General features: G+C 50.3%; 1 protein-coding gene and 1 non-coding gene across 3 annotated transcripts in view; both read left to right on the forward strand.

Moving 5' to 3' along the window:
- The window catches only part of PPARA (peroxisome proliferator activated receptor alpha), a 66,670-nt gene that overhangs the window by 39,640 nt on the left and 12,392 nt on the right, over positions 1 to 14,638 (forward strand). For both annotated transcript variants that reach the window (XM_068970205.1, XM_068970204.1), the window contains exons 3-5: positions 1,486 to 1,735; positions 12,297 to 12,457; positions 14,120 to 14,258. In XM_068970205.1, coding sequence (XP_068826306.1) covers positions 1,522 to 1,735; positions 12,297 to 12,457; positions 14,120 to 14,258 — 514 coding nt within the window. In that variant the 5' untranslated portion in view covers positions 1,486 to 1,521. The remainder of the gene's footprint in view (positions 1 to 1,485; positions 1,736 to 12,296; positions 12,458 to 14,119; positions 14,259 to 14,638) is intronic.
- On the forward strand, positions 1,183 to 1,255 carry TRNAD-GUC (transfer RNA aspartic acid (anticodon GUC)). Its single transcript has one exon. It is a non-coding gene; the product is annotated as a tRNA-Asp (tRNA).

The following is a 14,638-nucleotide window of genomic DNA, read 5'->3' on the forward strand; positions in this document are numbered from 1 at the left end:
CGGGTCACGGGCTGCGGCCCCCGATGGTGTTTGCTTCTCACCGTCTGGGAGGCCCACAGGCCAAGATCAAAGTGTGGGCGGCTTTGGTTCCTCTCAAGTCCCCTCTGCTTGGGCCACAGGGCCGCCGTCTGCTGTGTGCTCACAGGCTGCCCCCCACCGAGTGTGCACCCCCGTGTCTCTGTGTGTGCAGATTTCCAGCAGCCAGATTGGATCAGGCCCCCTCTGAAGACTCATCTTAATGTAATCACCCCTTTACTATGTCCAAATGCAGCCCCATGCTAGGGCCCGAGGGCTTCCCAGGTGGCTCAGTGGTAGAGAATCCACCTACCAGTCCAGGAGACACAGGAGACATGGGTTCCATCCCTGGGCTGGGAAGGTCCCTGGAGGAGGGCATGGCTACCCACTCCAGTATTCTTGCCTGGAGAGTCCCATGGACAGAGGAGCCTGGTGGGCTACGGTCCACGGGGTCACAAAGAGTCAAACACGACTGAGCAAGCACGCACCGGCATCAGGACTCCCACACAGGAATCTGGGGGGCACGCTGCAGTCTGAAAGTGCCCACCTAGAGAGCGTTCTTCCGTGTGTGAGTTGAAACAGCCTAGCACTATCGGGGACTGACCCGTTTAGATTTTTGTAACACCAGATGTGTTCGTTACAGAGTAGTCACTTTAGGAACACCTACCTGCATGGAGCACCCCACGTGCACAGAGAACATATCATGCCCAGTGTGCCCGCCAGCTGCCTGCCCCTCCCACTCCCCCGGGACCCCCGCCGAGCCACACTGACCCGCTTGTGCCTGCAAGTACTCCCGCAGGCATCCATCCTGGGGGCTGCACACTTGCCGCTCCTTTCACTGGAACATTCTCTCCAAGATGTCTGCACAGCTCTCTGCTGTGTTCCTGCTGGGGTCTGCACCCTTTTAAGCAAGACCCTCCCTGGCCAGCCGTGTGGAGCCATGCCCTCCCTATCCCCCTCCCGCATCCTTGCGTGCTCATCAGATAGTCCAGACATGTCCCCACCGGAGGGGCTGCCCTGGGGCAGCTGGGACTAAGCGTGTGTCGCTGCTATTTCCGTCTTCCTCCGATACACAGAGGGCGCAGCAACACAGAGGGATTCCTGGCCGGGTCAGCTCTGGTTCCTGAGATGAGCTCTTGTTTAGAGATTTTTCATTTTGAGGGGAGTTCCCTGGTGGTCCAGTGGTTAGGATTTGGTTCTGTCACTGCCAAGGACCTGGGTTCAGTCCCTGGTCAGGGAACTGAGATTCTGCAAGCCGCTTGACCAAAATAAAAAAGTAATAATAATAAAAAATATGTTCCTTTTCTTACTGAGCTTATCAAGAGTCAAGCGGAAGAATGGCCGACAATGTCACTCTTTCGATTATGAGTTCAGGTGTGTCTCCACTGGCCAGTGATGCTTCTGCTCAAGGGGAGCCAGTGGCCCTCCAGTCTCCCAGTGTTTTCACCAATGGCCTCTCTCTCCTCCCAGGAGATCGGAGCTGGGCAGTGGGACCAGCTCCTCCCGATGGAGATGGTGGACACAGAGAGCCCCATCGGTCCCCTCTCCCCACTGGAGGCTGATGACCTGGAAAGCCCGCTCTCGGCAGACTTCCTACAAGAGATGGGAACCATTCAAGAGATTTCTCAGTCTATTGGGGAGGACAGTTCCGGGAGCTTCAGTTTTACAGAATACCAATACTTAGGAAGTGGTCCAGGATCAGATGGCTCCGTTATTACAGGTAAGCGTACCCCTTCCTGGAAAGCTTTACTCAGAAATGTTTTTTCCACAGAGAACAGTGTTCGCTTCACCTGGAGGAGAAGTCACGTCTTTCTGCCTTGAAATCTTCAGCCGTGAGAGCGTGACATTCTGTGCCCCCGGACTTTTGAGGCATCTCACAGTGTGTCCTCTTTATAAAAGCTGGACATGAGTCACATAATGCTTGAAATCCAGCTGGCAGCTGCTTTTTTTTTTTTTTTAATGGTGTGAGTTTATGTTTCTTTAAAGCAGAGACTCCTACTGTAATAAAAATCACTGTCTTGTCTGGGAATGGACGTGAACCATCTCCCGACTCTTCTGTAACCTTCCATGCGTGGGATGGATGAGCAGCGGAGCCCTGCTGCACAGCGTGAACTGTATTAAATTTGTCACTATTGTCCAGGCGCTCGGGTGTGTCTGACTCTTGGCGACCCCACAGGCTGCACCACAGCTGGCTCCTCTGTCCTCCACTCTCTTCCAGAGTTTGCTCAAATCCACGTCCATTGAGTTGATGATCTAACTATCTTATTCTCTGCCACCCTCTTCTCCTTTCGCCTTCAGTCTTTCCCAGCATCAGGGTCTTTTGCATATGATAAGCTGTAATGGAAAGGAATATTTTGAAAAAGAATGTATATATGTATATGTGTAAAACTGAATCACTTTGCTGAACAGCAGAAATTAATACAACGTGGCATATGAACTATGCTTCAGTAAAAAAAAATTAAAACTGTTAAAAAAAAAGGAATTTTAAGATGGTTATGGTAAAAAAAAAAAAAAGGACTCCATCAAGCATCAGGCGAGGCAGATACAAAGCAGTAAACTGTGGGGCCTAGTCTGGTAGCCTCACCGGGAAGAGGAAGTCACGGCTCTGTCCGTCTCTCAGGGCAACAGGTGAGACTCCCCGGAGACTTCTCTGGCAGTCCAGTGGCTAGGATTCCAACGCCTCCACTGCAGGGGACATGGGTTCAGTCCCTGGTTGGAGAACTAAGATTCTTCAAGCCTTGCAGCATGCCCCCACCCCTGCAAAAAAGGCACCCTGGGATAATGTGGTATAAACTGCACCCTTGATTTAAAGGAGGCTCCTTTGGAGGTGGACTTGACTCCGCTGTCCTTCTTGGGGTTGAGACTGGAGGAGTCAGGATTGAACCAGCCAGGAGGTGTGTGTGCGGTTTTCCCCTCTGACCGTGGGTTATCCTGGCTCCCGTGGGAGAACCGAGAAGGCTTTCCCGGCAGCCTCTGGTGGAGGCCTCTGTTTCTTCCACCCCACGGCTCCCCTTGTGTCCAGGGCTCGCTCCCCCACTGTCCTCTCCCATGGCCCCACCCCAGGAAGGTGGTTTCTGAGACTGTGCGCTGACCTTCAGTGACAGCGGGAGAGGGAGGCTGGAGGTTGGCTGGCAGCTGTGTTCACGGATAGACCCGTGTCACGGAGAGCGTGGTTGAGAGTGCGCGACCCGCGAGCCTGCTGGGGTGGACGTTGCTTCACCTCACGCACAGGGGTCTGCAATGCGGTGGTGTTGGTGACAGCGTGTGCACCGTGGCAGAAAGGAAGAGAGGGGCGCTTACAGAAAGAGACCAGACACACGTCCTTGACTCTCGGCCGCTGGCCGCTAAGGAGGTGGGGGTGGTCATCCACTTTTACTTCCCTCCAGTTCTCTTTATCATGGCAATTAAACCTTTTGATCATTTAGAATCATCTCATAATCCGTAAAGTCTTTGTCTCCTTGTTGGGTTTTTCATTGCTATCATTGATACACTAATATCATGATACCAGTTCATCTGAGAGAGAGAATGACTTCTTATTTGTGAATCCGACTTTTCATCCTGTCTCTAACAGGTCCCTTGGTGATATTTCTAAGTTATGTAAATTGCAGATACGGGAGGGCCCTCTATAAAACCTGTTCACGGTCAGCTTTACACCTAGCAGACTGGACGGGTGAGACTGTTTGCTCTGCCAGTGTGTATTTCCCGCCCTACCCCCAATTTTTCTTAGCTAGCTTTATTGACATAAAAACTTCACATATCCAAACAGTGACACACACACACGGAGACTTGTGCAGCCATCAGCACAATCAGATGGCAGCCCCGTCACCCCGACGTTCACTTGTGCCGCTTTGTAATCCCTCCTCCCACCACACCTCCCTCTCCCAGAGTAACCGCCGCTCTGCTTTCTATCATCAGTCAGATTGTATTTCCTAGAATTTTATATAAATGGAATCATACAACATGTTCTCTTTTTAGTCTAACTCCTTTCACTCAGCCAAATTATCTTTAGATTCATCTGCATTGACAGCGTGTATCAACAGTTCATCTTTTAAGATTTCCTGTCTGGGTTTACCATGGTTTGTTTATCCACGTTGTTGATAAACATCCGGTTGTCTCCAGGTCTTGGCTGTTACAGATACAGCTGCTGGGAAGGTTCACGTACACATCTCTGTGTGAACAGTGCTTCCACTTCTCTTGGGTAAACAGGAATGGGTCATTTGTTCTTCTGCTTCTTTGCATGGTTTTTTTTTTTTTTTTTTGCAGTTTATTTTCAGATACCATACATTGTGGATTTTGTTGATGATGGATATTTTGTATTTACATAAATATTCTTAAGTCCTGTTCTGGGAGGCAGTTAAGTTTTAATGTGCCAAATGTTGATCCTTTCAGGCCCTGTGGTTAAGCTTTGTTAGATGGACCAGAGCAGTGCTGATGCTAGAGGTAATCTGCCCCAGTTCTGAGGCAAAACCCTTTTGAGTGTTTTACCCAGGGTCCTAAGGATTCTGAGATACTCCATACTGTTCCCTCCAAGCATTTGAGGTTGCTCTTGGAGTATCTTTTCTTTATCTTCCTTTTGTTTTGGCCACACCCCACGGCTTGCCAGATCTTAGTTTTCCCAACCAAAGATTGAACCTGAGCCCTTGGCAGTAAAAGCCTGGGGCCCTAACCACTGGACCACCAGGAAATTCCCTGGAGTATCTTTCCTTTTAGGCTCTCTCAGCTGATGGAGCAGACATATATGTGTACATACATACCCACATATGTACACGTGTCTGTATTTCTATATACAGATGTCTGTCTCTATGTTAAGGTAATATAAATTCAAACAAATGTCTGTACCTCTAATCCACCACCTCATGGACCACTCTAGCCTCTTCTTACCTGTGAGCTCACACTCCAACAGTGTCCACCATCCATCTAACCACCATCCATCACCATCCATCCATCCACCACCATCCATCCATCCACCATCCATCTATCCATCCACCATCCGTCCATCCATCCATCCACCATCCATCCATCCATCCACCACCATCCATCACCATCCATCCATCCACCATCCACCATCCATCCAACATCCATCCACCATCCATCCATCCACCATCCATCCACCATCCATCCACCATCCATCTAACCACCATCCATCCACCATCCACCCATCCACCATCCATCCATCCATCCACCATCCATCCACCATCCATCCACCATCCATCCATCCACCACCATCCATCCATCCACCATCCATCTAACCACCATCCATCCACCATCCATCCATCCACCACCATCCATCCACCACCATCCATCCACCACCATCCATCCATCCACCATCCATCCACCACCATCCATCCACCATGCATCCATCCACCATCCATCCACCATCCATCCATCCACCACCATCCATCCACCATCCATCCATCCACCATCCATCCACCATCCATCCATCCACCATCCATCTAACCACCATCCATCCATCCACCATCCATCTAACCACCATCCATCCACCATCCATCCACCATCCATCCATCCACCATCCATCCACCATCCATCCACCATCCATCTAACCACCATCCATCCACCATCCATCCATCCACCATCCATCCACCATCCATCCACCATCCATCCACCACCATCCATCCATCCACCATCCATCTAACCACCATCCATCCACCACCATCCATCCACCACCATCCATCCACCACCATCCATCCACCACCATCCATCCACCATCCATCCACCACCATCCATCCACCATCCATCCATCCACCACCATCCATCCACCATCCATCCATCCACCATCCATCCACCATCCATCCATCCACCATCCATCTAACCACCATCCATCCACCACCATCCATCCACCATCCATCCACCATCCATCCATCCACCACCATCCATCCACCACCATCCATCCACCACCATCCATCCATCCACCATCCATCCACCACCATCCATCCACCATGCATCCATCCACCATCCATCCACCATCCATCCATCCACCACCATCCATCCACCATCCATCCATCCACCATCCATCCACCATCCATCCATCCACCATCCATCTAACCACCATCCATCCATCCACCATCCATCCACCATCCATCCACCACCATCCATCCACCATCCAACCACCATCCATCCATCCACCATCCATCTAACCACCATCCATCCACCATCCATCCACCATCCATCCATCCACCATCCATCCACCATCCATCCACCATCCATCTAACCACCATCCATCCACCATCCATCCATCCACCATCCATCCACCATCCATCCACCATCCATCCACCACCATCCATCCATCCACCATCCATCTAACCACCATCCATCCACCACCATCCATCCACCACCATCCATCCACCACCATCCATCCACCACCATCCATCCACCATCCATCCACCACCATCCATCCACCATCCATCCATCCACCACCATCCATCCACCATCCATCCATCCACCATCCATCCACCATCCATCCATCCACCATCCATCTAACCACCATCCATCCACCACCATCCATCCACCATCCATCCACCATCCATCCATCCACCACCATCCATCCACCACCATCCATCCACCATCCATCCACCATCCATCCACCATCCATCTAACCACCATCCATCCATCCACCATCCATCCACCATCCATCCATCCACCATCCATCTAACCACCATCCATCCATCCACCATCCATCTAACCACCATCCATCCACCATCCATCCACCATCCATCTAACCACCATCCATCCACCATCCACCCATCCACCACCATCCATCTAACCACCATCCATCTACCATCCACCCATCCACCATCCATCCATCCATCCACCATCCACCACCATCCATCCACTACCATCCATCCACTACCATCCATCCACCATCCATCTAACCACCATCCATCCATCCACCACCATCCATCCACCACCATCCATCCACCACCATCCATCCACCATCCATCTAACCACCATCCATCTACCATCCATCCATCCACCATCCATCCACCATCCATCCATCCACCACCATCCATCCACCACCATCCATCCATCCACCATCCATCCACCATCCATCCACCATCCATCTAACCACCATCCATCTACCATCCACCCATCCACCATCCATCCATCCATCCACCATCCACCACCATCCATCCACCACCATCCATCCACCACCATCCATCCACCATCCATCTAACCACCATCCATCCATCCACCACCATCCATCCACCACCATCCATCCACCATCCATCTAACCACCATCCATCCACCATCCATCCATCTACCATCCATCCACCATCCATCCATCCACCACCATCCATCCACCACCATCCATCCACCATCCATCCACCACCATCCATCCATCCACCATCCATCCACCATCCATCCATCCACCACCATCCATCCACCATCCATCCACCACCATCCATCCACCATCCATCCAACCACCATCCATCCATCCACCATCCATCTAACCACCATCCATCCACCATCCATCCACCATCCATCCATCCACCATCCATCCACCATCCATCCACCATCCATCTAACCACCATCCATCCACCATCCACCCATCCACCATCCATCCATCCATCCACCATCCACCACCATCCATCCACCATCCATCCATCCACCATCCATCTAACCACCATCCATCCACCATCCATCCACCACCATCCATCCACCACCATCCATCCACCATCCATCTAACCACCATCCATCCATCCACCACCATCCATCCACCATCCATCCACCATCCATCTAACCACCATCCATCCACCATCCACCCATCCACCATCCATCCATCCATCCACCATCCATCCACCATCCATCCACCATCCATCCATCCACCACCATCCATCCATCCACCATCCATCTAACCACCATCCATCCACCACCATCCATCCACCATCCATCCATCCACCACCATCCATCCACCATCCATCCATCCACCATCCATCCACCATCCATCCATCCACCACCATCCATCTAACCACCATCCATCCACCATCCATCCACCACCATCCATCCACCACCATCCATCCACCATCCATCCACCATCCATCCACCACCATCCATCCACCATCCATCCATCCACCATCCATCCACCATCCATCCATCCACCACCATCCATCCACCATCCATCCATCCACCATCCATCCACCATCCATCCATCCACCACCATCCATCCACCACCATCCATCCACCATCCATCCACCACCATCCATCCACCACCATCCATCCACCATCCATCCACCACCATCCATCCACCATCCATCCATCCACCATCCATCTAACCACCATCCATCCATCCACCATCCATCCACCACCATCCACCATCTATCCATCCACCATCCGTCCATCCATCCATCCACCATCCAACCATCTATACAACATCCATCCACCATCCACCATCCATCCATCCACCATCCATCCACCATCCATCCATTTGCCACCCACCATCCACCATCCATCCGTCCATCCATCCACCATCCATCCATCTGCCACCCACCATCCACCATCCATCCACCATCCATCCACCATCCACCATCCAGTGAACACTTAGATTTAGTCTTTCATTTCCGGTGTAGTGCCTTCTACTTCTGCTTCACTGACTACGCCGAAGCCTCTGACTGTGTGGATCACAACAAACTCTGGAAAATTCTTCACGAGATAGGAATACCAGACCACCTGACCTTCCTCCTGAGAAACCTGCATGCAGGTCAGGAAGCAACAGTTAGAACTGGACATGGAACAACAGACTGGTTCCAGATAGGAAAAAGAGTATGTCGAGGCTGCTGTATATTGTCACCCTGCTTACTTAACTTATATGCAGAGTATATCATGCGAAATGCCGGGCTGGATGAAGCACAAGCTGGAATCAAGATTGCCAGGAGAAATATTAATAATCTCAGATAGGCAGGTGATACCACCCTTATGGTAGAAAGCAAAGAGGAACTAAAGAGCCTCTTGATGAAAGTGAAAGAGGAGAGTAAAAAAGCTGGCTTAAAACTCAACATTCAAAAAACTAAGAGCATAGCATCTGGTCCCATCACTTCATGGGGAATAGATGGGAAACAATGGAAACAGTGACAGACTTTATTTTCTTGGGCTCCAATATCACTGCAGATGGTGATTGCAGCCATGAAATTAAAACATGCTTGCTCCTTAGAAGAAAAGCTATGACAAAACTAGATAGCATATTTAAAAGCAGAGACATCACTTTGCCTACGTCAAAGTTATGGTTTTCTTCCAGTGGTCATGTACGGATGTGAGAGCTGGACAATAAAGAAAGGCTGAGCACTGAAGAATGGATGCTTTTGAACTGTGGTGCTGGAGAAGACTCTTGAGAGTCCCTTGGACTGCAAGGAGATCCAACCAGTCCATCCTAAAGGAAATCAGTCCTGACAATTCATTAGAAGGATTGATGCTGAAGCTGAAACTTCAATACTTTGGCCACCCAATTCAAAGAACTGACTCACTGGAAAAGACCCTGATGCTGGGAAAGATTGAAGGCAGGACAAGAAGGGGACGACAGAGGATGAGATGGTTGGATGGCATCACCGACTCAATGGACATGAGTTTGGGCAAGCTCCGGGAATTGGCGATGGACAGGGGGGCCTGGCGTGCTGCTGTCCATGGGGTCACAAAGATTCGGACACGACCGAGTGACAGACCAGCAAGAGTGGCGACCTCAGAACTGCTCCCCCAGGGCCCTGTGGGAAACAACCTTGTCGGCTCAGGACAGTGACCAGGGGCAGTTCCCTTTTCCTCTGGACTCACAGACTCCATGCATTTCCAAGGTCATGCAGGCAAGCATCTTCATCAGCGTTCCTACAAGTGCTTCCCACACTTGTGATATAAGTAAATGAGTAAAGTCACTCAGTCGTGTCCAACTCTTTGTGACCCCGAGGACTGCAGCCCACCAGGCTCCTCAGTCCATGGGATTCTCCAGGCAAGAAAGGTTGTATAATTGCATTCTGTGTGCCATTCTGGAACCCCTGGACCTCCTCAATTATTTTCATTTATTTGCACACATTAAAGTTCACTCTGAATGTAAAACTCTGTGGATTTTGACGAATAAATTAGGTCGTGTATTCACCATTACAATTTCATATGAATAGTTTCACCACCTCGAAAAAGCCACTGTGCTTCACCCATTCAGCCCTGCCTCCCTAACCCCACTCCAGCTGCTGATCTTTTTACCACCGACAGCTCTGCCTTTCCCCAAATGTCAGATATTAAGAGCCGCATGTGTAGCCTTTCGGAACTGACCTCACCTATTGAGGGGCCTCTTGGCACTAAAGCGCTGTCCACAATAGCCAAGACGCGGAAACCTCCTAAACGTCCATCGACAGAGGAGTGGATAAAGAAGACATGGTGCATGTGTAGGCACGACAGAGTGTCACTCAGCCATGAAAAAAGAAAGTGATTTTCCATTTTTCTCAGCCATTTGGAGCAACATGGGTGCAACTGGAGATTATCACACTAAGTCGTAAAGAGAGAAACCAATAGCTTATGACATCAGCTGTGTGTGGAATCTAAAACTTAACAAGAAATGAGCACATTTACAAAACAGAGACACACAGAGATAGAGAGCAGACTTGGGGCTCCCGAGGGGGAAGAGGGGGAGGGAGGGTCGAGTCGGGAGCTGGAATTAGCAGAGGCAAGCTGGCATATACGGGGTGGAGAAACAACGCGGCCCTACTGTACAGCGCAGGGAGCTGTGTTCAGTATGCTGTGACGAACCGTATGAAACAGAACACGTGTGTGTGGCTGAGTCACTGTTCTGTACGGCAGCAACTAAACACAGCACTAACGCAACGATGCTTCAGAAACACGTTTGAAAAGAATAAAGCTGCTGAAACACTCACATGTAGGTGTTTGTGTGGACACACATTTTCAAATCACTTTTGTCAATACTGGTATTGTCATTCAGTCGCCAAGTCTGGTCCAACTCTTCACCACCCCATGGACGGCAGCACGCCAGGCCTCCCTGTCCATCGCCAAGTCCCGGAGCTTACTCAAACGCATATCCATCACATCGGTGATGCCATCCAACCATCTCATCCTCTGTCGTCCCCTTCTCCTGCCTTCAGTCTTTCCCAGCATCAGGGTCTTTTCCAATGAGTCGGCTCTTCGCATCAGGTGGCCAAAGTGTTGGAGCTTCCGCTTCAGCATCAGTCCTTCTGATGAATATTCAGGGCTGATTTCCTTTAGGATGGACGGTTGGATCTCCTTGCTGTTCAAGGGGCTCTCGAGAGTCTCCTCCAGCACCACATGTCGACATCTAGCAGTGTAACTCTTTAAGACTGTTTTGCTTCATAGGAAACCGCCAAACTGTCTTTTGAAGTGGCTGCACCATTCTGCTTCCCTAGAATGAGAGCTTCTTTTCCTCCACCTGCTCCCCATCATTTGATGGTGTCAGTTTTTTGGGTTTTAGCCGTTCCGATAGCTGCACAGTGACGTCTCGTTGTTTTAATTCAGGTTCTCATTGACCATTGATGGGGAGCATGTTTTCATGTTCTTGCTTGCTATCTGTGTGTCTTCTTCAGCCAGATATCTATTTGGATCCTTTGCCTGTTTTTAATTGAGTTTTTTAGTTTCATTACTGTCGAGTTGTAAGACTCATTCATGCATTTTGGATGCAGTTCTATTATTGCGTATGTGTTTTGCAAATAGCTTCTCCCAGTCTGTGGCTTGTCTTTTGCAGAGCAGGAGTTTTTAATTTTAAGAAAGCCCAACTTCTTTTTTCTTGAGTTGTGCTTTTGGGTTGCCCACATGGATTTTTATTGTCTTTCTGGTGCAATTTACTGAGTTAACAAGTACAAAAGGGCTGGAAGGGAGGATGCAAAAAAAAAAAAAAAAGCAACAAGTTCTGTGTGGGACACTTCAGTCTTTGGCAACGAAGAACAAAGCTGCTGTGAGCATTCGTGTGTATAGGCTGCTTAGGAAGTGGCCTTTTCTATGCGGCCATGATTTGGTCCATTTTGTTTTGATTTTTATGGGTTAAAGTGTATAGTTTTTTTTTTTAGTTGGGGGGTCCCTGGCTAGGGGAGCTTCCAGATGTCCCAGCCCTGGTCGCTGTGGGAGGGCTGGGCCAGGGCTGACACAGGAAGGGAGCCCTACCCACCAGCTGACGCCTCCCCAGTGAAAGCCCGGGGCGGTGGGGTGGGGGGAGTTGAGGGCGAGGGGTGGTTAGGCGGGGATCAGATCCTCAGAAAGCTGGTCTGGATGTTGGATGGTGAGAGTGTGGAAGTTCATAAGCCCTCCCCTTCTTTTCCTAGACACCCTGTCCCCAGCCTCGAGCCCCTCATCTGCCTCCTACCCCGTGGTCCCTGGCAGCACCGAGGAGTCGTCCAGCATTGCCCTGAACATCGAGTGTAGGATCTGTGGGGACAAAGCCTCTGGCTACCACTACGGCGTCCACGCGTGTGAGGGCTGCAAGGTACGGGGACCCTAGGTGCAGAGAAAAGTGACCTTTCAGGGACCACGTGTGCTTCCCTTTATCTTACACACAAATGTTTGTTGTTAGTAAGAAAGATCTGCTGAAGGGCGTCCCTGGTGGCTCAGTGGTAAAGAATCCGCATGCAGTGCAGGAGCCGCAGAGACTCGGGCTAAATCCCTGGGCGGGGAAGATCCTCTGGAGAAGGGAATGGCAACCCACTCCAGTATTGTTGCCTGGAAAATCCCATGGACAAGAAGAGCCTGGCGGGCTACAGTCCATGGGGTGGCACAGAGTCAGACATGACGGAAGTGACTTAGTACAAGCACGTTAAAGCTGTTAATCAGAAACTGACCCCATTAACACGTTCATTTCTCTCTCTGGAAAGCCTGTGCCATATTGCTGGACTGCTCTTTATACGTGATGTAGCAAGTGTGCTGTTTGAAAGAGAATGAACCACGTTAAGGCTGCTCCCTTCATGGGGATGCAAGGTCAGAGAGCTTCCGCACACATTCTCTCTCCATCGTCCTCAGAAGGCCATGGAGGGCAGTGGTCCTCACAAGCATCAGCACCATCAGAGCCCACAGCACGTGCCGGCCAACGGCCAGAACCCAGGCCGAGTCCTCCCCGGCCGCTGCGGCACGCCCCAGTGTGTCCTTTGTGCCAGGGGCCCGTCCACCCGAACCACGGGCTCCACAGCGAGTGCCTTGCTCCCCGCAAAGCTGTCTTTCCGCTGGGCCATGATTGAGTCACCTTTGTTTACTTTGGGTTTTTTTTTAAGTTGTTTCTCACTGGGTCAAGTTTAAGATGCTTTTATAAAGCAAGAAAGTTATTTACAACCAGCTGCTGCTGCTAAGTCGCTTCAGTCGTGTCCGACTCTGTGCAAGCCCATAGACAGCAGCCCACCAGGCTCCCCCGTCCCTGGGATTCCCCAGGCAAGAACACTGGAGTGGGCTGCCATTTCCTTCTCCAATGCATGAAAGTGAAAAGTGAAAGTGAAGTCGCTCAATCGTGTCGGACTCCTAGCGACCCCATGGACTGCAGCCCACCAGGCTCCTCCATCCGTGGGATTTTCCAGGCAAGAGTACTGGAGTGGGTTGCCATTGCCTTCTCCATTTATAACCAGCTAGCTTCCCTTTATTATATAATCTTTATCTTTTAGAGAGTTTATGTTCTCCCACAAAAAATGCTTAGAACATTTTCATCACCCAAATGGACCTGCTCTCTAAGAAGAGAAAGTCACATTTGTAGAAATCTTAGCCGGGTGGAGTCACTCTTTGGGAGATTGTGTGTCTTCCCAGGTGAGGATGTATTGGTATTTGAATTTTGCCTCATTTTCTTACTTTTCCATGTAAACCTGCTTCAATTATATTAGACTTTTTTTTTTTTAAATAAGAACTTTATTTATTTATTTGCCTGGGCTGTGCTGCACATGGGATCTAGTTCCCCAACCAGGGATCAGACCTGTGCCCCCTGCACTGGGAGGGCAGTCTTAACCACGGGGCCACCAGGGAAGTGCCGACATCAGACTTCTTAGATGAACCGTTTCTCTGCATTCAGTTCATCTTAAAAGAGACAATAAGTGAACAACAAGAAGCGTGAATAAAGGAGGACATTGATTCATCAGTGGTCCTATTCTTTAACCCACCGTGTGCTGATCCACAGGGCTTCTTTAGGAGGACGATTCGGCTGAAGCTGGTGTATGACAGATGCGACCGGAGCTGCAAGATCCAGAAAAAGAACCGGAATAAGTGCCAGTACTGTCGCTTCCACAAGTGCCTTTCCGTTGGGATGTCCCATAACGGTAGGTAAGGTTGGCTCTCGAATTTTACCCACCCATGGCTCCATCTGGGTGTCCCCGGTGGCTCAGAGGTTAAAGCGTCTGCAGTGTGGGAGACGTGGGTTCGATCCCTGGGTCGGGAAGATCCCCTGGAGAAGGAAATGGCAACCCACTCCAGTATTCTTGCCTGGAGAATCCCATGGACGGAAGAGCCTGGTGGGCTACTGTCCACGGGGTCGCAAAGAGTCGGACACGACTGAGCGACTTCACTTTCACTTTTCATGCCTCCATCTGCCTCCCTTGTGGGCTCGGAACGTGCTGTACTTTGAATGAATGTGCTGCAGCATTTAATATTCAGGTCATTTTGTAACATGAGAGCCTAAAAAGGAAGTCTCAAAGCGCAG

The sequence above is a fragment of the Capricornis sumatraensis genome, chromosome 4, assembly GCF_032405125.1.
Source record: "Capricornis sumatraensis isolate serow.1 chromosome 4, serow.2, whole genome shotgun sequence".
Classification (NCBI taxonomy): domain Eukaryota; kingdom Metazoa; phylum Chordata; class Mammalia; order Artiodactyla; family Bovidae; genus Capricornis; species Capricornis sumatraensis.